At 44.2% G+C, this 24,821-nt stretch overlaps 1 protein-coding gene across 3 annotated transcripts in view; it reads left to right on the top strand.

Moving 5' to 3' along the window:
* The window catches only part of NPEPPS (aminopeptidase puromycin sensitive), a 100,330-nt gene that overhangs the window by 8,868 nt on the left and 66,641 nt on the right, over positions 1–24,821 (top strand). For all 3 annotated transcript variants that reach the window (XM_033183275.1, XM_033183277.1, XM_033183276.1), the window contains exon 2: positions 5,827–5,911. In XM_033183275.1, coding sequence (XP_033039166.1) covers positions 5,827–5,911 — 85 coding nt within the window. The remainder of the gene's footprint in view (positions 1–5,826; positions 5,912–24,821) is intronic.

The raw sequence follows: 24,821 nt of genomic DNA on the forward strand, positions 1-24,821 counted from the left end.
AAAAAATTGAGATATTGCACATGAAATCTGAATTTATAGCTTTTTCTAAAAAAATTGGAAGATCAGGCTGGGTGCGGTGGTGACTCATGCCTGTAATCCCAGCACTTTGGGAGGCCAAGAGGGGGGCGGATCACCTTAGGTAGGGAGTTCAAGACCAACCTGACCAACATGGAGAAACCCCGTCTCTACTAAAAATACAAAAATAACCCGGGCATGGTGGCACATGCCTGTAATCCCAGCTACTAGGGAGGCTGAGGCAGGAGAATCACTTGAACCTGGGAAGCAGAGGTTGCAGTGAGCTGAGATCGCGCCACTGCACTCCAGCCTGGGCAACAAGAGTGAAACTCCGTCTCAAAAAAAAAAAAAAATTGTAAGATCTGTCAGCACTAAACCTGCCAGTCAGCATAGCGATAATTCATTGGCTGCAATAAATGGCTACCATCTCCTCCTTTTTTTTTTTTTTGAGACGGAGTCTTGCTCTGTCGCCCGGGCTGGAGTGCAGTGGCCGGATCTCAGCTCACTGCAAGCTCCGCCTCCCGGGTTTACGCCATTCTCCTGCCTCAGCCTCCCGAGTAGCTGGGACTACAGGCGCCAGCCACCTCGCCCGGCTAGCTTTTTGTATTTTTTTAGTAGAGACAGGGTTTCACCGTGTTAGCCAGGGTGGTCTCAAACTCCTGACCTCGTGATCCGCCCGTCTCGGCCTCCCAAAGTGCTGGGATTACAGGCTTGAGCCACCGCGCCCGGCCTATCTCCTCCTTTTAAGGGGTTGTGCACAGCTTCCACATGGCTTGCTGTACTTACCTGCTTCTGGAGGCATTTCTTTGTGATTTAGGGCATCTGTGTTTTTGTTATTTTAGATTTAGAATATTCAGATGTCTGGAAATGAATTTGAAGTTGTGTTTAAAACAACAAAATAAATGCATATAGGCAAGGTTATGACTAAATTGAAAAATGCACAAGTGGCTGGGCGCGGTGGCTCACGCCTGTAATCTTAGCACTTTGGGAGGCTGAGGTGGGTGGATCACGAGGTCAGGAGTTCGAGACCAGCCTGATCAACATGGTGAAACCCCATCTCTACTAAAAATACAAAAATTAGATGGGCGTAGTGGCGTACACCTGTAATCCCAGCTACTTAGGAGGCTGAGGCAGGAGAATCACTTGAACCCAGGAGGCGGAGGTTGCAGTGAGCCAAGATAGCATCATTGCACTCCAGCCTGGGTGAGTAGGCGAGACTCCATCTCAAAAACAACAACAACAACAACAACAACAAATGCACAAGAGTTTTAAAGAAGCAACTCACAGTGGAAAAACTTAATGAAACACACACACACACATATATATATATGAGAAAAGATACATAGTAACCAATGTTATTAGTAATCAGGGAAATTCTGATTCGACCAATGGGCTGTCATTAAAAATTTTTTTATTTTTTTATTTTTGAGACAGTTGTGCTCTTGTTTCCCAGGCTGGAATGCAATGGCTCAATCTCAGCTCAGTGCAACCTCCACTGCCCAGGTTCAAGTGATTCTTCTGCTTCAGGCTTCCAAGTAGCTGGGATTACAGGCATGTGCTGCATGCCCGGCTAATTTTGTATTTCTTTTTTTTTTTTTTTTTTTTGAGACGGAGTCTTGCTCTGTCACCCAGGCTGGAGTACAGTGGCGCGACCTTGGCTCACTGTGAGCTCCGCCTCGCAGGTTCACGCCATTCTCCTACCTTAGCCTCCTGAGTAGCTGGGACTACAGGCGCCCACCACCACACCCGGCTGATTTTTTGTATTTTCGGTAGAGACGGGGTTTCACCATGTTAGCCAAGATGGTCTCAATCTTTTGACCTCGTGATCTGCCAGCCTCGGCCTCCCAAAGTGCTGGGAATACAGATGTGAGCCACTGCGCCTGGCCTGTTTTTTTTTGTTTGTTTTTTGTTTTTTGTTTTAGTAGAGATGGGGTTTCACCATGTTGGTCAGGCTGGTGTTGAACTCCTGACCTGAAGTAATCTACCTGCCTCAGCCTCCCAAAGTGCTTCGATTACAGGCGTGAGCCACAGTGCCTGGTCAGGACTATCATTTAATACCCATTAGCTTGTCAAAAATATTAAAGTTTTTCAGAACATGCTGAAAATGGGATTTCTTTATTCTTTGCTCATGGGAATGTCAACTGACACCACTCTAGAGGATAATTTGGCAGTTCTTGGTAAAGTTCAAGATTTATGTCCAACAATCCAGAAAGTCCATTATTTGGTTTCTTTCCCTGGAAAAATTCTCTCACGTGCACAGGAAAACATGGACCAAGATGCTCATTTGTTTGTTTGTTTGTTTGTTTATTTTTGAGACAGAGTCTCGCTGTGTTGCCCAGGCTGGAGTGCAGTGGCACGATCTTGGCTCACTACAAGCTCCGCCTCCCAGGTTCACGCCATTCTCCTGCCTCAGCCTCCTGAGTAGCTGGGACTACAGGCGCCCGCCACTATGCCCTGCTAATTTTTTGTATTTTTAGTAGAGACGGGGTTTCACCGTGTTAGCCAGGATGGTCTCGATCTCCTGACCTTGTGATCCACCTGCCTCGGCCTCCCAAAGTGCAGGGATTACAGGCATGAGCCACCATGCCCAGCGACAAAATCTTAAAAGTTGATTTAATTTGGGTGGTGGGTCATTAGTATGTATTACATCTGAAATGTCTCTTTGGGAAAATAAAATTAAAAGATTTTTAAATTTAAAAAATTTCGATTCAATTTTAGATTTACATTTAAATCTAAATAAAAAAAATTGAAGAGTATTTTATGAAGTTTTGTTTTGTTTCGTTTTTGAGACAAAGTCATGCTCTATTGCCCAGGCTGGAGTGCAGCGGCATGATCTTGACTCACTGCAACCTCTGCCTCCTGGATTCAAGTGATTCTCGTGTGTTAACCTCCCAAGTAGCTGGGAGTACAAGCGTGTGCCACCATGCTTGGCTAAGGTTTTTTTTTTTTGAGACTGAGTCTTGCTCTGTTGCCCAGGCTGGAGTGCAGTGGCGCTATCTCAGCTCACTGCAGGCTCCACCTCCCGGGTTCACACCATTCTCCTGCCTCAGCCTCCCGAGTAGCTGGGACTACAGGGGCCCACCACCATGCCCAGCTAATTTTTTGTATTTTTACTAGAGACGGGGTTTCACCATTTTAGCCAGGATGGTCTCGATCTCCTGATCTCATGATCCGCCCGCCTCGGCCTCCAAAAGTGCTGGGATTATAGGCGTGAGCCACCGCGCCCGGCCTTAATTTTTGTATTTTTAGTAGAGATGGGGTCTTAACTATGTCAGCCAGGCTGGGCTTGAACTCCTGGCCTCAAGTGATCTGCCCGCCTGACCCTCCAAAAGTGGTAGGATTACAGGTGTGAGCCACCACACTCGACGATAGGGGTTATCGTATAAAGTTTTAACATAAAGTTATGGTATCAGCCTTCTTCCTCTTTCCTCACAGAAGGCCTCATGGTGAGTTTGATATGCAGATTAAAATATATAATTATTGCAATATGTTTTAAGAAATGTTTCCTAATTAAGATTTTTATAAAATTAAAAGTATTTATTTATTTATTTTTGAGATAGAGTCTCACTCTGTAATCCAGGCTGGAGTGCAGTGGTACGATTTCAGCCTACTGCAATCTCCACCTCCTGGGTTTAAGCAATTGTTGTGCCTCAGTCCCCTGAGTAGCTGGAATTACAGGCCTATGCCACCTTGCCTGGCTAATTTTTTGTATTTTTTTTTTTTTTTTTTTTTTTTGAGACGTAGCCTCACTGTCTCCCAGTCTGCAGTGCAATGGTGCGATCTTGGTCCATTGCAATGACTCCTGGGTTCAAGTGATTCTCCTGCCTCTGCATCCTGAGTAGCTGGGATTACAGGTGTGTGCCACCAGGCCCGGATAATTTTTTTTTTTTAGACAGAGTGTTTATCTGTCACCCAGGTGGGAGTACAATGGCACGATCTCGACTCACTGCAACCTCTGCCTCCTGGGTTCAAGCAATTCTCCTGCCTCAGCCTCCTGAGTAGCTGGGGCTACAGGCACCCACCATGACGCATGGCTAATTTTTTGTTTTTTTTTTTTTTTTTTTTGAGACGGAGTCTCGCTGTGTCGCCCAGGCTGGAGTGCAGTGGCGCGATCTCGGCTCACTGCAAGCTACGCCTCCCGGGTTCCCGCCATTCTCCCGCCTCAGCCTCCGAGTAGCTGGGACTACAGGCACCCGCCACTGTGCCCGGCTAGTTTTTTTTTTTGTATTTTTAGTAGAGACGGGGTTTCACCGTGTTAGCCAGGAGGGTCTCGATCTCCTGACCTCGTGATCCACCCGCCTCGGCCTCCCAAAGTGCTGGGATTACAGGCTTGAGCCACCGCGCCCGGCTGTATTTTTTTTTTTTTTGAGACGGAGTCTCGCTCTGTCGCCCGGGCTGGAGTGCAGTGGCTGGATCCTGGCTCACTGCAAGCTCCGTCTCCCGGGTTCACGCCATTCTCCTGCCTCAGCCTCCCGGGTAGCTGGGACTACAGGCGCCCGCCACCTCGCCCGGCTAGTTTTTTGTATTTTTTAGTAGAGACGGGGTTTCACCGTGTTAGCCAGGATAGTCTCGATCTCCTGACCTTGTGATCCGCCCGTCTCGGCCTCCCATAGTGCTGGGATTACAGGCTTGAGCCACCGCACCCGGCCTAATTTTTTGTATTTTTAGTAGAGACGGGGTTTCACCATGTTAGCCAGGATGGTCTCGATCTCCTGACCTCACAATCCGCCCACCTCAGCCTTCCAAAGTGCTGGGATTATAGGCGTGAGCCACTGCGCCCAGCCAACCCGGATAATTTTTATTAGAGACGGGGTTTCACCATATTGGCCAGGCTGATCTCAAACTCCTGACTTCAAGTGGTCCGCCTGCCTCAGTCTCCCAAGGTGCCAAGATTACAGGTGTGAGCCCCCAGTCTACTTTTATTTTTTGAGACAGAGTCTCTGTTGTTCAGGCTGGAGGTCAGTGGTGTAATCATAGCTCACTGCAGCCTCGCTTGACCTCCTGAGCTTAAGGGATCCTCCTCTCTCAGCCTCTCCAGTAGTTAGGACTGTAGGTGTGTACCATCACAGCCACCTCATTAAAAAAACTTTTTTTGTCCCTATGTTGCCCAAGCTGGTCTTGAATTTTTGACCTCAAGCAATACTCCTGCCTCAGCCTCCCAAAGTGTTGGGATTACAGGCATGAGCCACTGTGCCCAGCCCTTTAATAGTTTAAAATCAAGGTTTAAGTAGAAAACATTATTTTATTTGGCTCATTGGTTAGATGTAAGTGATGGGAAATACTTAAACATTCATTATTTAATATAATTTGGAAAATATGAGTTGCTTTGGATTATTAAAACTTCATTTATTTATACCATTGATGCATAAATTCTCAGTCTAGGTTTTAGCGAAGTCTGGATTTTAAAAAATTGACTCTGATATTAGTCCGAGTCTGTTACTATTATCATTATTATTATTTGAGAGACACAGAGTCTTGCTCAGTTGCCCAGGATGGAGTGCAGCAGCTGCATGATCACAGCTTATTGCAGCCTCAACCTCCTGGGCTCAAGCAGTCCTCCCACTTCAATCTCCCGAGTAGCTGGGACTATAGGCACACATGACAACACCTGGCCAATTTTTGTGTTTTTTGTAGAGACAGGGTTTCACCATGTTGTCCAGGCTGGTCTCAAACTCCTGGGCTCATGCGATCCTCTTTGCTTGGCCTCCCAAAGTGCTGGAATTACAGGTGTGCGCCAACACACCTGATCAAGTTGTATATGCTATTAATGTAGGCTATTTCTGACACTGTTGGTTTTTCTTTTCCCCTTAGGTGAGGCAGGCGACTAATCAGATTGTGATGAATTGTGCTGATATTGATATTATTACAGCTTCATATGCACCAGAAGGAGATGAAGGTAAGAGCTGTTTTCCTTTTTAATTTGCTGTCTGCATGTGCATATGTGGGGGGTGGGTGTGTGTATGTAAGTGAGAGAGAGAGACATTTTCAGGTTAAGATTTCAATGTTTGTTACTTTAGAAATGGGTAAATTCAGCTGGGTGAAGTGGCTCACGCCTGTAATCCCAGCAATTTGGGAGGTGGAGGCGAGCAAATCCCTGAGCCCATGAGTTTGAGACCAGCCTGGGCCACATGACGAAACAAAAACAAACAGACAAACAAACAGAAATATTAGCTAGGCATAGTGGGGTGTGCCTGTAGTCCCAGCTACTTGGGAGGCTGAGGGGGGAGGATCTGTTGAGCCCCGGTGGCTGAGGCTGCAGGGAGCCATGATTGTACTACTGTACTCCAGCCTGTGCAACAGAGCGAGACCCTGACTCAAGAAAAAGAAAAAAAAGAGGGGTAAACGTTTATGGGAAATATTGAATAGTATAACCTAACAGTATTGTGAAATAAAGTAAATGTCACAATTTATTTTATTTTTAAATTTATTTTTATTTTTATTTTTTTTGAGAAAGAGTCTTGCTCTGTCACCCATGCTGGAATGCAGTGGTGTGATCTCAGCTCACTGCTATCTCCACCTCCTGGGTTCAAGCAGTTCTCCCTGCCTCAGCCTCCTGAGTAGCTGAGATTACAGGTGCCTGCCACCATACCCAGCTAATTTTTGTATTTTTAGTAGAGACAGGGTTTTGTCATGTTGGCCAGGCTGGTCTTGAACTCCTGACCTCAGGTGATCTGCCTGCCTCCCAAAGTGCTGGGATTACAGACGTGAGCCACCACACCTGGCCAAATATCACAATTTAAATTCTGTTTCCAAAATTAACTTATTTTGTGATACTAGGGAAATCACATTTTCATACATATAAAATGGATATAATATGCATAATAAAGCTGATGAGTTATTCGAAAAATTAAGTACTTTGAATATGAAAGTCTCCTTAAAGAGGCTTCGTTTTATGTTTTTCTTAAAGTTTTTTCCTTTTTGTACTATAGTTTAAAATTGAGATAAGCTGCAACTTTCGCCTCCTGAGTTTGAGCAGTTCTCCTGCCTCATCCTCCTGATTAGCTGGGATTACAGGCATGTGCCACTACGCCCGGCTAATTTTTGTATTTTTAGTAGAGATGGAGTTTCACCATGTTGGTCAGGCTGGTCTTGAGCTTCTGGCCTTGTGATCCACCTGCCTCAGCCTCCCAAAGTGTTGGGATTACAGGTGTGAGCCACTGTGCCCGACCTGACTGAGAAGTTTTGAATATGCATAACTGAAGGGTGCTAAGCCCATAATCATTTGTATATCATGGAAGCCCAGTTAGTGTTCTTACTAAGAGAGTTAAGAGAGCAATGAAAACTTAATGGAAAAGAAGATTTGGAGAGAGATTCTGATAAAACATTAAATTATTTTAGATATATAATATGTGTTCAGTGCTGGGGCGGTGGCTCACACCTGTAATCCCAGCACTTTGGGAGGCTGTGGTGGGTGGATCATGAGGTCAGGAGTTCAAGACCAGCCTGGCCAAGATGGTGAAACCCCATCTCTGCTAGAAATACAAAAATTAGCTGGGTGTGGCACCGGGTGCCTGTAATGCCAGCTACTCAGGTATCGGGTGAAACCACACCCCCGATATTTAACGTGGGTTCTTTTCTGTTTCCCTAAGTGTCTTGGCTGGTTTGAGAAATAAAGGGAAAGAGCACAAGAGAGAAATTTAAAGCTGGGTGTCTGGGGGAGACATCACATGTTGGCAGGTTCCGTGATGCTCCCCGAGCTGTAAAACCAGCAAGTTTTTTTTTTTTTTTTTTTTTTTTTTTTTTTTGAGGCGGAGTCTCGCTCTGTGGCCCAGACTGGAGTGCAGTGGCCAGATCTCAGCTCACTGCAAGCTCCGCCTCCCGGGTTTACGACATTCTCCTGCCTCAGCCTCCCAAGTAGCTGGGACTACAGGCGCCCGCCACCTCGCCTGGCTAGTTTTTTTGTATTTTTTTAGTAGAGATGGGGTTTCACCGTGTTAGCCAGGATGGTCTCGATCTCCTGACCTAGTAATCCGCCCGTCTCGGCCTCCCAAAGTGCTGGGATTACAGGCTTGAGCCACCGCGCCCGGCCAAAACCAGCAAGTTTTAAACACACATGGTCTACAAAGAATTTGTACAGTTAACGCAATCATCACAGGGTCCTGAGGGGACATATATCCTCCTCAGCTTACAAAGAAGATGATGGGATTAAGAGATTAAAGTAAAGACAGGCATAGGAAATCACAAGGGTATTGATGGGGGAAGTGATAAGTGTCCATGAAATCTTCACAGTTTATGTTCTGAGATTGCAGTAAAGACAGGCATAAGAAATTATAAAAGTATTAATTTTGGGGAACTAATAAATGCCCATGAAATCTTCACAATTTATGTTCTTCTGCTGCGGCTTCAACTGGTCCCTCTGTTCGGGGTCCCTGACTTCCCGCAACACTCGGGAGGCTGAGGCAGAGAATTGCTTGAACCGGGAGATGGAGGTTGCAGTGAGCTGGGATCGCGCCACTGCACTCCAGCCTGGGCGACAGAGAGAGACTCTGTCTCAAAAAAAAATGTTTTCCTTCAGAACTAGCTAAGGTACATTTCTCAACACTTTCCTACCACAGCAGCAGGAAAAACCTGGAGTCATGTGTAAGCCCATGTAATTTTACAGTTTAAGAGAATGGGAAGTTGTATGAGTTGTTAAAGTTTGAATTGAGGGCGGCCAGGTGTGGTGGCTCACACCTATAATCCCAGCACTTTGGGAAGCCCAGGTGGGTGGGTCACTTGTGGTCAGGAGTTCGAGACCAGCCTGGTCAACATGGTGAAACCCCATCTCTACTAAAAACACAAAAATTAGGCGGGGTGCGGTGGCTCACGTCTGTAATCCCAGCACTTTGGGAGGCTGAGGCGGGCGGATCACGAGGTCAGGAGATCAAGACCATCCTGGCTAACACAGTGAAACCCCGTCTCTACTAAAAATACAAAAAAATTAGCCAGGCGTAGTGGCGGGCCCCTGTAGTACCAGCTACTCGGGAGGCTGAGGCAGGAGAATGGTGTGAACCCAGGAGGCAGAGCTTGCAGTGAGCCAAGATCGTGCCACTGCACTCCACCCTGGGCGGCAGAGCAAGACTCCGTCTCAAAAAAAAAAAAAAAAAAAAAGCTGGACATGGTGGCGGGCACTTGTAATTCCAGCTACTTGGGAGCCTGAAGGCAGGAGAATCGCCTGACCCCGGGAGGCGGAAGTTGCAGTGAGCCGAGATTGTGCCACTGCTCTCCAGCCTGGGTGACAGAGCAAGACTCTCAAAAACAAAAAAAAAGTTTGGATCGGGAACAGGGATAGATTTGGCCTTTCACATACACACGCACACACACACACACACACACACACACAGAGCTTACTTTTGCCTTTGGACATGGTAGCATTTCATTATTTTTACCTTATGTGAGGTTATAACATGTTTCTTTAGAAACTGGGACTTATGAATTTGTTAGTTCTTTCCAGGACTGTATGCTGGTGATGGGAATAAATGAGCCAATAGGAGAGGTCATTTTTAAATCCAGCTAATCTTATCTAGTGCCTATTGATACTTATAATTGCCTTCTACAAGAGTGATTTAGGTATCTGCAGCCACTAAATCTTGGCATTTTAAAAGTAAAATCAGAAAATTACTTTTTTTTTTTTTTTTTTTGAGACGGAGTCTCGCTCTGCCGCCCAGGCTGGAGTGCAGTGGCCGGGTCTCAGCTCACGGCAAGCTCCGCCTCCTGGGTTCACGCCATTCTCCTGCCTCAGCCTCCCGGAGTAGCTGGGACTACAGGCGCCCGCCATGTCGCCCGGCTAGTTTTTTGTATTTTTTAGTAGAGACGGGGTTTCACCATGTTAGCCAGGATGGTCTCGATCTCCTGACCTCGTGATCCGCCCGTCTCGGCCTCCCAAAGTGCTGGGATTACAGGCTTGAGCCACCGCGCCCGGCCAGAAAATTACTTTTAAGTCATGAAATTGTTGCTTCTCATGTAAGTTTTTATTTGAAGAAAAAGGCCATTTTTTTGTGATATGTGTAGTCATCCTGAAAGACCTATGGGCATATGTCTTTGTTTCCTTTTTTTTTTTTTTTTTTTTGAGACAGAGTCTCGCTCTGTCGCCCAGGCTGGAGTGCAGTGGCCGGATCTCAGCTCACTGCAAGCTCCGCCTCCCGGGTTCCCGCCATTCTCCTGCCTCAGCCTCCTGAGTAGCTGGGACTACAGGCGCCTGCCACCTCGCCCGGCTAGTTTTTTGTATTTTTTAGTAGAGATGGGGTTTCACCGTGTTAGCCAGGATGGTCTCGATCTCCTGACCTCGTGATTCGCCCGTCTCGGCCTCCCAAAGTGCTGGGATTATAGGCTTGAGCCACTGTGCCCGGCCTGTTTTCTTTTTTTTTATTTGAGACAGAGTCTTGCTCTATTTCCCAGGCTAGACTACAGTGGCACAATCTCGGCTCACTGCAACCTCCGCCTCCTGGGTTCAAGCGATTCTCCTGCCTCAGCCTTTGGAGTAGCTGGGATTACAGGCACGCGCCACCATGCTGGGCTAATTTTTGTATTTTTAGTAGAGACAGGGATTCACCATGTTAGGCTGGTCTCAAACTCCTGACCTCAGGTGATCCACCTGCCTTGGCTTTCCAAAGTGCTGGGATTACAGACGTGAGCCACCGCGCCTGGCTGAGTGAATTTTAAATTAGGTTTCTACTTTCATGGTTAGTCTTTGACTTACTAAAAGGATATTTTGCATCTTCAGCTTGAGTTCTCTTTTGTGCTATCTTTTTAGATTTTTATACTCTTTAAAGTTTCTAAACTTGATTTAATATGTGGTATTATAAGTCTACAAATTAGAACTCCTAATTAACATTTTGTGACCATCTAGTCACTGAATAATCTTGGGACTTATTCTAGAACTAGTAGAACTTTCTTTTCCTTTTTTTTGTAAAGAACTTGTTTTAAAATAATCCTTAATAGGCCTTTTGTTAACTCTGGATATTAGTTATGTAGCCTTTTCTCTTTGCAGAAATGAAAGAGATCATTTCAAGTAGAGATTAAAGGTTTGTTTCTCATCCCTTTCTTTAGATATAGTAACAGTTATACCAGATGTAAGCAAATTTGCTAGCAGTTTAGATTTCTGGAATTGTGCCAACTACACATCAAGAGACCATTTAGCTATATTACAGAAGTCAGCATCAGTTTCTTGTTATAAGACCAGACCGGTTTTTACAGACTTTTCTATTTCTCAGTGGAACTTTACTCTGAAGATACACTCTTCCATTTAAATACTGGTTCCAAAACCTACATTATGTGGTGGCTGCTTAATACACATTTAACATTTTGGTTAACTTAAATCTTGTTGATGTGTATGCATGAATAATTGGGCTAGAAGCAGATACCTTTGATTATTGTGAAACTTCAAGTAAATACTGTGTGAAAAGGACCCCTTCAATCTCACAAATTCTGGCCCCTCAGCTCACTGTCTGAACAGTGATTCTCTTGCATATAATAAATTCCCTTGGCTTATGTATAACAATAAATGAAGTTTAATATTTATTTGAACTTTTTACCCCGTAAATATCAAGGTTCTTTTTACTTACCTAAGTAGTAATTTGTGTCATTCAAGGAGTTTTTATTAAATATTATTATCATTATTATTTGAGACAGAGTCTCACTCATCGTCCAGGCTGGAGTGCAGTGGCACAATCTCGGCTCACTGCAGCCTCTGTCTCCTGGGTTGAAGTGATTCTCGTGCCTCAGCCTCCCAAGTAGCTGGGATTACAGGTGTGTGCCACCAAACCTGTCTAATTTTAGTATTTTTAGTAGAGATGGGGTTTCCCCATTTTGGCCAAGCTAGTCTCAAACTCTAGACCTCAGGTGATCTGCCCACCTTGGCCTCCCAAAGTGCTGGTATTACAGACGTGAGCCACTGCACCAGACCTTAAATACTCCTGTTTAAGTGATAGTTTAATGTGTGAACGCAAGTCTGAAATAGGTTTCTTTGCTTGCTAGAAGCTATAACTAATTACCAAGACAATAGTGACAAACAGAAGGCATATTTTTCTTTTTTTTTTTGTTTTTTTTGTTTTTTTTGTTTTTGAGACGGAGTCTCGCTCTGTCACCCAGGCTGGAGTGCAGTGGCCGGATCTCAGCTCACTGCAAGCTCCACCTCCCAGGTTTACGCCATTCTCCTGCCTCAGCCTCCCGAGTAGCTGGGACTACAGGTGCCCGCCACCTCACCCGGCTAGTTTTTTGTATTTTTTAGTAGAGACGGGGTTTCACCATGTTAGCCAGGATGGTCTCGATCTCCTGACCTCGTGATCCGCCCGTCTCGGCCTCCCAAAGTGCTGGGATTACAGGCTTGAGCCACCGCGCCCGGCCAGGCATATTTTTCAAAGAGGAATAGTTTATATAGTGTTAACATTAAGACAGAAATCTTTTTTTTTTTTTTTTTGACAGAAATCTTAAGTTTCTAATTTCTGATCTTGTTTGTTGGAATTTCTTTCTTTTCTTTTTTTTTTTTTTTGAGACAGGCCTTTCTCTGTCGTCCAGACTAGAATGCAGTGGCGCAATCATGGCTTACTGCAGCCTCCTGGGCTCAAGTTACTCTCCCACCACAGCCTCCTGAAGAGCTGGGATGGCACGCATGTGCCACCACACCTGGCTAATTTTTAAATTTTTGTGGAGATGGTTTTTCACAATGTTCCCCAGGCTGGTCTCAAACTCCAAGACTCAAGCAGTCCTCCTACCTCAGCTTCCCAAAGTGCTAGGATTACAGAAGTGAGCCACTGTGCCTAGCCCTTGTTTGGATTTCTACACTCATCTGTGAAATACATTCTGTTTTCTATGCAGGATGGATCCATTCTCAAATAAACAACGCTTAAGTATCATTAGTTCAAACTGGAGTCAAATAAAGAAATGTCAGCGTTAGAAGGAGCAAGTGATAGTTAGCCAGTCCCTTTATTCCTTTTTAGTGCACATCAGAGATAAAGAACATGAAGTTTATAGTGTATTTGCATTCTTTCACTTTTACATTTGTTGATTTTGAATAATATTCAGGGGCTGTCTGATAACCTGTGTAGGTTTCCATATGGCTATATACAAAGTATATGAGTGTAGAATAGTTTTAAATTTTGTCTTGGTTATATTTGGTAAGTTTTAAAACATTATTTAAATAGCCTTAAGGTGATATGGATTGCTTTAGTGACTGCTGTTCTAGGAATTTCGTTGGCTTATTACTGATTATAGAGGGAATGTTTTATGTTACTGATTATAGAGGGAACCAGTTCAGGTTAGGTGCCTAACCAAGTGAAACGTTTTTCATAATATAAGGTTTAATAGTGATAATTATAAAAATAATGGTGAGTTCAGTGTTTACTCTATACCAGGCACTAAGTGCATTACATGTTCATATAGAGAACAACCCTAGGCACAGAGAGGTTATCTAATTTACTTTAGGTAATAAAGCTGATAAATGTTTTTTTTTTTTTTTTTTTGAGACGGAGTCTCGCTCTGTCCCCCAGGCTGGAGTGCAGTGGCCGGATCTCAGCTCACTGCAAGCTCCGCCTCCCGGGTTCACGCCATTCTCCTGCCTCAGCCTCCCGGAGTAGCTGGGACTACAGGCGCCCGCTACCTCGCCCGGCTAGTTTTTGTATTTTTTTAGTAGAGACGGGGTTTCACCGTGTTAGCCAGGATGGTCTCGATCTCCTGACCTCGTGATCCGCCCGTCTCGGCCTCCCAAAGTGCTGGGATTACAGGCTTGAGCCACCGCGCCCGGCCAAAAGCTGATAAATGTTAAAGCCAGGATTCAAACCCAGGCGGTTTGGATCTAGGGTCAATGTACTTGCCACTCTATTGCCTATCATTAATGTAACTATACCATATTGCAATTATTTGTTTGTGTCATGTCTGTACTAGTATTATTTTTTTTTTGAGACGGAGTCTCACTCTGTCGCCCTGGCTTGAGTGCAGTGGCATGATCTTGGCTAACTGCAAGCTTCGCCTCCCAGGTTCACGCCATTCTCCTGCCTCAGCCTCCTGAGTAGCTGGGACTACAGGCGCCGGCCACCAAGCCCGGCTAATTTTTTGTATTTTTAGTGGAGATGGGGTTTCACTGTGTTAGCCAGGATAGTCTCGATCTCTTGATCTCGTGATCTGCCCGCCTCGGCCTCCCAAAGTGCTGGGATTACAGGCGTGAGCCACTGTGCCCAGCCATGTACTACTTTTCAATGGAGTCTTAAGATCCTTGAGGGGTCGGGCACGGTAGCTCATGGCTGTAATTCCAGCACTTTGGGAGGCTGAGGCAGGCAACTCACCTGAGGTCAGGAGTTCGAGACCGGCCTGGCCAACGTGGTGAAACCCCGTCTCTACTAAAAAAAAAAGTACAAAAGTTAGCGAGGCATGGTGATAGGCTCCTGTAATCTCAGCTACTCGGGAGGCTGAGGCAGGAGAATCACTTGAATCCAGGAGGCAGAGGTTGCAGTGAGCCAAGATCGCGTCATTGCACTCCAGCCTGGGGGACAAGAGCGAGACTTTGTCTCAAAGAAAAAAAGAAGATCCTTGAGAACCAGTAATCATGATTCGTTCTTTTTCATTTGTGGTTTTCCCTGGTATCTGACATATAGTAGGGATGTAATAAATATATATTGAATGAAATGAGGAAAATTTAGATAAATGGCGTAAGTCTGTCATACAGTAGTTCCTCCGTATCTATGGCGGTTGTATTCTAAAACCCCCAATGGTATGCCTGAAACCACAGATAGTACCAAAACTTATATACACTATGTTTTTCCTTATACATGATAAAGTTTAATTTTTACATTAGAAATAGTAAGAAATTAACATTAATAAAAAACAGAACCGTTATAACAATATACTGTAATAAAAGTTACGTGAATGTTGTGTGTGTGTGTGTCTGTCTCTCTCTTTTTTTTTTTTTTGAGATGTTGCCTGTCACCCACGCTGGAGTGCAATGGTGTGATCTCAGCTCACTGCAACCTCTGCCTGCGGGTTTCAAGCAGTTCTCCTGCCTCAGCCTCCTGAGTAGCTGGGATTACAGGCACATACCACCGTGCCTGGCTAATTTTTTTGTATTTTTAGTAGAGATGGGGTTTCACCATGTTGGCCAGGCAACTCTTGACCTCAGATAATCCGCCCAATTAGAATATCTTTTTTTTTTTTTTTTGAGATGGAGTCTTGCTCTGTCACCCAGGCTAGAGTGCAGTAGTGTGATCTTGGCCCACTGCCACCTCTGCCTCCCGGGTTCAGGTGATTCTCCTGCCTCAGCCTCCTGAGTAGCTGGGACTACAGTTGCATGCCACCACACCTGGCTAATTTTTTGTGTTTTTAGTAGAGACGGAGTTTTACCGTGTTAGCCAGGATGGTCTCCATCTTCTGACCTGGTGATCTGCCTGTCTTGGCCTCCCAAAGTGCTGGGATTACAGGTGTGAGCCACCGTGCCCAGCCACAATATCTTTTTTTTTTTTTTTGAGATGGAGTTTCACTCTTATTGCCCAGACTGGAGTGCGATGGTCTGATCTCAGCTCACTGCAACCTCTGCCTTCCGGGTTCAAGCAATTCTCCTGCCTCAGCCTCCTGAGTAGCTGGGATTACAGGCATGCGCCACCACGCCTGGCTAATTTTGTATATTTAGTAGAGACAGGGTTTCTCCATGTTGGTCAGGCTGGTGGCAGACTCCTGACCTCAGGTGATCCTCCCTGCTCGGCCTCCTAAAGTATTGGGATTACAGGCGTGAGCCACTGTGCCCAGCCAATATCTTCTTTTTAAAAAAAATTATTTCATTTATTTATTTTTAGAGGCAGAGTCTCACTCTGTTGTCCAGGTTGGAGTGCAGTGGTGCCATCATATCTCACTGCAGCCTCAAACTGCTGGGCTCAAGTGATCCTCCTGCTTCAGCCTCCCAGTTAGCTAGGACTATAGGTATGCACCAACACACCAAGCTAATTTTTAAAAATTTTTTGTGAGTCAGGTCTGGCTTTGTTGCTGAAGTTGGTCTTGAACTCCTGGCTTCAAGCGATCCTCCTACCTCAGCCTCCCAAAGTGCTAGGATTACAGGCATGAGCCACTGTGCCCAGCCTCTCTTATAGTATCTTATTGTACTGTACTCACCTTTCTTCTTTGACATTTCCAAACTGCGAGCATCACTACTCTTGTGCTTTGAGGCTATTATTAAGTACAATAAAGGTTACTTGAACACAAGCGTTGTGATACATTGACAGTGAATCTGATAACTGAGATGGCTACGAGGTGACTAATGGGCTGGTAGCATATACAGCATGGATAGGTCAGAGAAAGCGATGATTCATGTTCTGGGCAGGATGGAATGGGAGGGCACAAGATTTCATCACACTGCTCAGAACAGTACAGTTTAAAACTTATGAATTGTTTGTTTCTGGAATTTTCCATTTAATATTTTCTGACTGTGGTTAACTCTAGGTATTGAAACTGTGGAAAGTGAAACTGCGGATAAGGGGGGACTTTATGCATTTTTTCATGTGCTGTATTCTGTTAACTTTATGGGTAACAAAATTATTTTGTATTTGGGATTATTTTGTTACCAGCTTTAACTTGTATTTTACCTCCCTTTGAGGAATACTATCATGTTATTTACTCATTGTAAAGATTCTTTACAGTGTTTTAAATATTTAGAAAATGGAAAGCATAAAAAACTGCTGTAAATTACATAGGTTTTGCATTAAATGGAGAGGAAACATTGAATCATATTAGTAACATTGTAGTGTATGCTGTTCTTTTTTTTTTTTTTTTTTTTTTGAGATCGAGTTTCACTCTTATTGCCCAGGCTGGAATGCAATGGCATGATTTCGGCTCACCATGACCTCAGCCTCCTGGGTTCAAGCGATTCTCCTGCCTCAGCCTCCTGAGTAGCTGGAATTACAGGCATGCGCCACCATGCCTGGCTAATTTTGTATTTTTATTAGAGATGGGGTTTCTCCATGTTGGTCAGGCTGGTCTCGAAGCCCCGACCACAGGTGATCCACCCGCCCTCAGCCTCCCGCAGTGCTGGGATTACAGGCGCAAGCCACCACGCCCAGCCGCGTATGCTGTTCTTAAGTGCGAAGCTGTAAGAGTTAGTTGTTCTCCAAATCAATGCTTCCTTTTTTTTTCAAGGCATTAGTAGAAACTGATGTTTTCCTGGTACTAAAGGAAGAGGAGGCTCACAGCTGGAGGGTATCAGAGATCTCTTATTGTTCTAGGCTCTACCAGGCTGATCCAAGGGCCAAGGGAATTATTATCTTGATAAACCTGTAATCCATGTTTGGATCTGCCACAGTTAGGGAAGCTCTGCTATAGAGTTTCAAGTTAATAGAATTAGAAGGGAAGTTAGGTAGTAGTCAGTGCTCATTTTATTTATTTGTGCCTTCTGTTTTCCTTTTTTTTTTTTTGAGATGGAGCCTCGTGCTGGCGTGATCTCGGCTCACTGCAATCTCTGCCTTCCGGGTTCAAGCAGTTATCCTGCCTCTGCCTCCCAAGTAGCTGGGACTACAGATGCGGGCCACCACGCCTGGCTAATTTTTGTGTTTTTAGTAGAGATGGGGTTTCCCCATGTTGGCCAGGCTGGTCTCGAACTCCTGACCTTGTGATCCACCTGCTGAGGCCTCCCAAAGTGCTGGGATTACAGTCATGAGCCACCACACCCGGCCTGTTTTACTTTTTTCTTGATCCCCAGATCTTTTTCAGTTTTCTTGCTTTTTTTTTTTTTTTTCAAAGAACTAACCATTGATTTCTAGACTTCAGTTGACTATTATTTCCTTATTAACTTCTACTTCCTTTGGGTTTACTTTGCAAGGGTTTTTTTTTTTTTTTTTTTTGAGACGGAGTCTTGCTCTGTTGCCCAGGCTGGAGTGCAGTGGCATGATCTCAGCTCACTGCAATCCCTGCCTCCTGGTTTCAAGCGATTCTTATGCCTCAGCCTCCTGAGTAGCTAGGATTACAGGTGTGTGCCACCACACCCAGCTCATTTTTGTGTTTTCAGTAGAGGCAGGGTTTTACCACGTTGGTCAGGTTGGTCTCAAACTCCTGACCTCAAGTGATCCATTCGCCTTGGCCTCCCAAAGTGCTGGGATTACAGGTGTGAGCTACTGCCAGCGTGCCCGGTCTACTTTGCAGATTTCAAAAAACTTCTTTAGGCTAGTCCCAGTGCAGTGGTGTTTATAACTTATCAATCATAGCCAGTTACAGATTTATTTATTCCTTCTTCACTCCCACTGCTTCACTTGACTACCCTTAAAAAAAAAACAAAAAACAAACAGAAGTCTTGATGGATGTTTGGCTTGTTACTTTTCAGTCCTTCTTTCTGTATATTCTTTTAAGTTATAAATTTTCATCCTAAAAATGTACTACTTTTATCTGCAGCCCACACTTTTTTTGGTTTGTTTGTTTTGGGGGAAATTCTCCAGGCAGTAATTATGGCTGTTGTTGCTTACTGCTGCTTCTTTCCTCTTTTTGTTGATAGCTTTGTGAGAGTACTTGTAATGTTGACACACTGTAAAGGGTACATCTTAAAATATGTAATTTAGTAAGTTTTCTCATAAATGTAACCAGGATAATGAACATATTCATCACCCCAGAACATTTCCTCATGCCCCTTTATAATCCTTTTCTCCCCTTTTCCCTGCTCCTTCTCCAGGCAATTATGATTTGATTCCATGTTTTTTTTTTTTTTTGGATAGAGTCTCACTCTGTCACCCAGGCTGGGGTGCGGTGGCTCTATCTCAATCCACTGCTACCTCTGCCTCCTGGGTTCAAGCAATTCTCCTGCCTCAGTCTCCCGAGTAACTGGGACTTCAGGTGTACGCCACCATACTTGGCTAATTTTTGTAGGTTTTTATTTGTATTGATTAATTAATTTTTATTTATTTATTTATTTATTTAGAAATGGAGTCTCACTCTGCTGCCCAGGCTGGGGTGCAGTGGTGTGATCTCGGCTCACTGCAACCTCCGCCTCCCAGGTTCAAACGGTTCTCCTGCCTCAGCCTCCCAAATAGCTAGGATTACAGGCTTGTGCCACCATTCCTGGCTAATTTTCTGTATTTTTAGTAGAGATGGGGTTTCACCATGTTGGCCAGGCTGGTCTTGAGCTCCTGACCTCAAGTGATCCACCTCCCTCAGCCTCCAAAGTGCTGGGATTACAGGTGTGAGCCACCACACCCAGCCCACCCCCTACTTTTTTTTTTTGAGACGGAGTCTCGCTCTGTCACCCATGCTGGAGTGCGGTGGCTAGATCTCGGCTCGCTGCAATCTCTGCCTCCCGGGTTCAAGTGATTCTCCTGTTTCAGTCTCCCAAGTAGCTGGAATTACATGCATTCACCACCACACCTGGCTAATTTTTGTGTTTTTGTGGAGACGTGGTTTCACCATGTGGGCCAGGCTGGTCTTGAATTCCTGTCCTCAGGTGATCTGCTTGCTTTGGCCTCCCAGAGTGCTGGGATTATAGGTGTGAGCCACTGCACGTGGTGATTCCATGTTTTTTAACAGGTAGTGTTTTTGTTGTTGTTTGTTTCTTTTGAGACAGGGTCTCACTCTGTCGCTCAGGCTGGAGTGCAGTGGTACAATCACAGCTCACTGCAGCTCTGACCTCCTGGATGCAAGTGATCCTCCAACCCCAGCCTTCTGAGTACCTGGGACTACAGATGTGTGCCACCATGCCTGGCTAATTTAAAAAAATTTTTGTAGAGGCAGGGACTTACTATGTTGCCCTGGCTGGTCTTGATCTCCAAGGCTCAAACAATCCTCCAGCCTGAGTCTCCCAAAGTACTGGGATTACAGGTGTGAGATACCATGTCCAACTGTAATTATTATTACTATTATTATCATTATTTTTTTGAGACGGAGTCTCGCTCTGTCGCCCAGGCTGGAGTGCAGTGGCATGATCTTGTCTCACTGCAACCTCCACCTCCCAGTTCAAGTGATTCTCCTGCCTCAGCCTCCTGAGTAGCTGGGATTACAGGTGTGCGCCACCATGCCAGGCTAATTTTTATATTTTTAGTACAGACGGGGTTTCACCATGTTGGTCAGGCTGGTCTGGAATTCCTGACCTTGTGATCTGCCTGCCTTGGCCTCCCAAAGTGCTAGGATAACAGGCGTGAGCCAACGTGCCCTGCCATAATTATATCTTTTTTACATGCTTTTTTAAATTTATGTTTGGCTTTCTAACAGTATCCTGCATCTTTTTTTCCTCCTTTGTGTTTTTAATCTTTTTTGCCACCATGTGTTTTATTTTGGATCTTCATTCTGATTTATCTTTCAACTCATGAATTCTTTCTTTAGCTGTATCTAATGTGCTTTTAAGATTGTCTGTGAGGGAGAGGACTGTGTCAAGTCATCTCTGTTCTTTAGGATGGGGTTTGTTAAAATTGTCAAGAATGTGGCCTACTTTAAGAGATACCAAGTGAAATTTAGAAGATGATGAGAGGGTAAAACTGATTGCTATGCTTGGAAATGCTTGGTGATACAGGATAAAAATAAATACAGCACACCCAACTACAGGATGATAGTTTGCGTAACAAACAGATACCATTTGTCAAGTTCCTTATACCCATGTAGAAGAGGATATAATAATCTGCACAGTGAATGCACACAAACTGCCAAAATATGGTATGAAGGTTGACCTGACAAATTATGCTACAGTACGTTGAACCAGCCTATGCTGGCCCGCAGGCTTTTCAGTAGGGTTGGCATGGAAAGGATCTATGAAGGCCAGGTGGAGGTGATTAGAGATGCATTACAATGAGGAAAGCGTTGACGGTCATCCTGGTGCATCTGGATGCAGGCCTTGCCAGAACTACCACTGGCTAAAAGTTTTTGGGGCCCTGAAGTGAGCTATGGATGGAGGCTTGTCTATTCCTCGCAGTATGAAATGATTCCCTGGTTATGATTCTGAAACCAAGGAATTTAATGCAGAAGTGCATTGAAGTACATCATGGTGAGAGTGTTGCAGATTACATGCGTTACCTAATGGAAGAAGATGAAGATGCTTACAAGAAAGAATTCTCTCAGTACATAAAGAACAGCGTAACTCCAGACATGGTGGAGGAGATGTGTAAGGAAGCTCATGCTGCTATATGATAGAATCCAGTCTATTAGAAGGCAGCCAAGAAAGAAATTAAAACGAAGAGGTGGAACAGTCCCAAAATGTCCCTTCCCCAGAAGAAAGATTGGGTAGCTCAAAAGAAGGCAAGCTTCCTCAGAGCTTGGGAAGAGGCTGCTGAGAGCTAAATCAAACAATTGTATGCGAGGATTTTTCAGATAAAGACAATGAACTTATTGACTAAGCAGCTGAAAAAAAGGATTGAGGGTATATTTTCTTTTTTTTTTTTTGAGATGGAGCCTCGCTCTGTCACCCAGGCTGGAGTGCAGTGGTGCAGTCTCAACTCACTGCAACCTCTGCCTCCTGGGTTCAAGCGATTCCCTTGCCTCAGCCTCCTGAGTAGCTGGGACTACAGGCATGTGGCACCACGCCTGGCTAAATTTTTGTATTTTTAGTAGAGATGGGGTTTCACCATGTTGGCCAGGATGGTCTCGATCTCTTGACCTTGTGATCCTCCTGCCTCAGCCTCCCAAAGTGCTGGGATTACAGGCGTGAGCCACCGCGCCCGGCTTCTTTTTTTTGTTAAGATAGGGTCTTGCGGCCTGGTGTGGTGGCTCACGCTGTGAGGTGGCTCACACCTCACAGTGCCCACCCAGCCACAAAGCCCCCAGTGTTGATGGGCCCTGGATTCCCACTTTTGTCCCTGGGCCTACAGCCTCACTTCCAAATCTGCTATACCTCTGCTAGATCAGCAAATGACCCCAGAGCAAAAATGGCCTAGAATGCAAAGCTTCCTCTTTATGGAATTTCATCCTCTTCTTCATCTTGATCACCTTATCTTCTATAATTCTTTTAAGAGGTTTTCCCTTCCTTCCAGCTTTTTTAGTTTTGTGGGTGTCAAGTAGGAGAGAGAGAATTAGTTTGAATTATATACTCCTCCATTACCTGAAATGAAGTCCTTAAAAAAAAAAAAAGATCAACTGAGACCTAGACAAATTAAGTAACAGTGTAAGACCACATAATCAATGGAAATCCTGGTCCAGAATCCTGAGTGATTTTAACGAAATAGTGCACAGTCATTTATTAAGAGCAGGGGCACCCTAGAAGGAATTTTTTGGTTCTATTGAACCAGATTTATATTTGGCACATGCTCATTCTTTTTAGATAGCCTAATAAGATAGGACCATCACTATGTTATATAAATATGAAATCTATTTGAAAATATGAGACTGTCAGTATAGGTACTGCTTGAACTGTAACTATGCATATATCTGATTGGCTTTTATGCCCTAGGGTGAGAAGGAAGTCACCTTGAAGCTTTACAAAGTAAGTTCTTGGTTCCATTTTTGACTTGAATCCCCCTTGGATATCCTCCAGAATGATGTGTTTTCTTTCCCATTGCAACATTATTTTCAGCGTTGTGGAGAAACAAAGTATGTTCCAAGTAGCAGGTGGTCACTGTAGGCCTCCTTTGAACTGTGAACCTTATTTTTGTGCACCATGAACTGCTTTCTAAAACCACATAAACAATATGATAGGAAAGTTGCCATCTGAATAAAAAAACAGAACCTCACAAAGTGTTTGATCTAGTACTGAGCTACACTGGTATATGTGGGCCATATAGCATTATGTGATTTAGGTTACTTGTTTAAGTATAGCAGTGGCTTGGAGGAAAACACATTCTGAGTTTCAAATAGATAATTTGTAAAGGGAAATTTGAAGTACAGTTGACTTGGCACTTCTGATACTGGTATTTTAGAAGATTTTATTTCTGTATCTCAATGTAATGCCAAGGGAGAATCCACTAGATGCTTGTGTAGATGGTGTAAGCAATAAATATTTCAGCTATTTTTAAAAATTTCAATCTTTTTTAATGTGGCCTCTTGAGAATACCATCTTGTACTTCTCATTTTCCCTATACCTCCTTCTATGTGATTAAGTTTTATCATGTATAGACATAAAGGGGGCCTGGCACAGTGGCTCGTGCCTGCAATCTCAGCATTTTGGGAGGCCGAGGCATGAGGATTGCTTGCGCCCAGGAGTTCAAGACCAGCCTAGGCAATGCAGTGAGACCCCGTCTCAAAAAAAAAAAAGGTTGGGGGTAGTTATGATGTTATGATACATATGTTGGTTTTCGTCCAGTTTCTGTCATAGAACACCCATAGTCCCTGTTATTTCCTACGTGACTAAAACAATAAACATATTTTACTGAAATATTTGGCCTTTTATTCTTGGTTTTTGAAGTGGCTTCGGAACAACTTCAGAACAATAAAAGTGAAAGACAGTCTTTTGTCATAATGTTGAGGCACTTTAGACCTCAGAAGCAGGCTTCAGAAAGCGATCTTTCTCTGACCTTTTCTTGCCTGCCTTTTGCCTGCTCCTTTTTCTCCCCAAGCAGGCCATATAAACTAAAAATATACTCTAATCATCCCCCAACATTCTGTCTTGGAGCTGACTACAAAGAAATGATATGACCTACCTTGTCTGATTGGAGGTCATAAGACCCCCATTTCAGAAGGGGTCCTGTCCCATACTTGGGAGGAAAGAATGTTGCTCAGAGAGGCCAAGAAGAATCTGAACAGAGAGGCCTTGCTGGGTTTCCCCACTCAGTCTGTTAGCATTAGATCCTACTTTTGTCCAATCATATTTCTACATGGTTGTCCGTGCTTCAGTCATGACTGTCCAGTGAAGTCCTGGACAGGGTACAGAGAGCTTCCGGATAGCTGAACACACGGAGGGGCCTAGAGAGTGGTGCACCCAGGGAGGGTATGAGATCTCTGCACCCCTTCCCACATGCCTTGTTCTGTGCACCTCTTCATCTGCATTCCTTGTACTATTGTTTATAATAAACCAGTACACGTGTTTTCCTGAGTTCTGGGCACTGCTTTAGCAAATTAATCAAACCTAAGAAGGGGATCATGGGAACACTGACTTGAAGCTGGTTGGTGAGAAGTTCTGGATGAGGCCTTAGCCTTACAACTAGTGTCTGAAGTGGGGGCAGTCTTGTGGGACTGAGCCCTCTCAGCCTGTGGGATCTAATGCTATTTCCAGGTAGATAGCATTAACATTGAATTGGATTAGAAGGTGCTCAGCTGGTGGTATCTGCTGCAGAACTGATTGCTTGCTTGTTGGTGGGGAGAAATCCCCACATATTTGGTCACAGAAGTCTACTGTGTTGACGATTGTGGTGTAAGAGCAGAGGAAAAGCAATTTGATTTTCTCCACAAGATTCAACTAATGATTTACCTTTCATTGTAAGGTTATCATGCTCAAGTATTAATGTAGGAAGGCTTTTTTGATGCAGAGTGTATGTGTGTATATATATATGTATGTGTTTCTAGAGGGCTAACCTTAAAAAGTGAAATGTAATAAGGAAGAAGAAATGGTGTTTTAAACTTAAACACATTTCATTTCATCTGCTAAATCGTCCTAGTGAAATACCAACTTTAGTTAATTGAAAAAATTCGTTAATTGTAAAAAAAAATCTTTTCATTATATTTTAAAAACCATTTGTATTTCCTTTTTCTGTAATTTATTCATATTTGTCCATTTTTAATTGAAGTGTTATTCTTGTTATTGATTTTTTATAACGACGTCTTTATATGTGAGTGAAATTAACCTCCATCATGAGTTGGAGCATTTTTTCCCCAGTATTTATTCTTCTTTTGATTTTGCTTATGGTCATTTTATAATGCCATTTTTTTGTTTGTTTTTTGTTTTTTTTGGAAACGGAGTCCCGCTCTGTCGCCCAGGCTGGAGTGCAGTGGCGCGATCTCGGCGCACTGCAAGCTCCGCC

Source organism: Trachypithecus francoisi, unplaced genomic scaffold (assembly GCF_009764315.1).
Source record: "Trachypithecus francoisi isolate TF-2019V2 unplaced genomic scaffold, Tfra_2.0 Lachesis_group20, whole genome shotgun sequence".
Lineage (NCBI taxonomy): Eukaryota > Metazoa > Chordata > Mammalia > Primates > Cercopithecidae > Trachypithecus > Trachypithecus francoisi.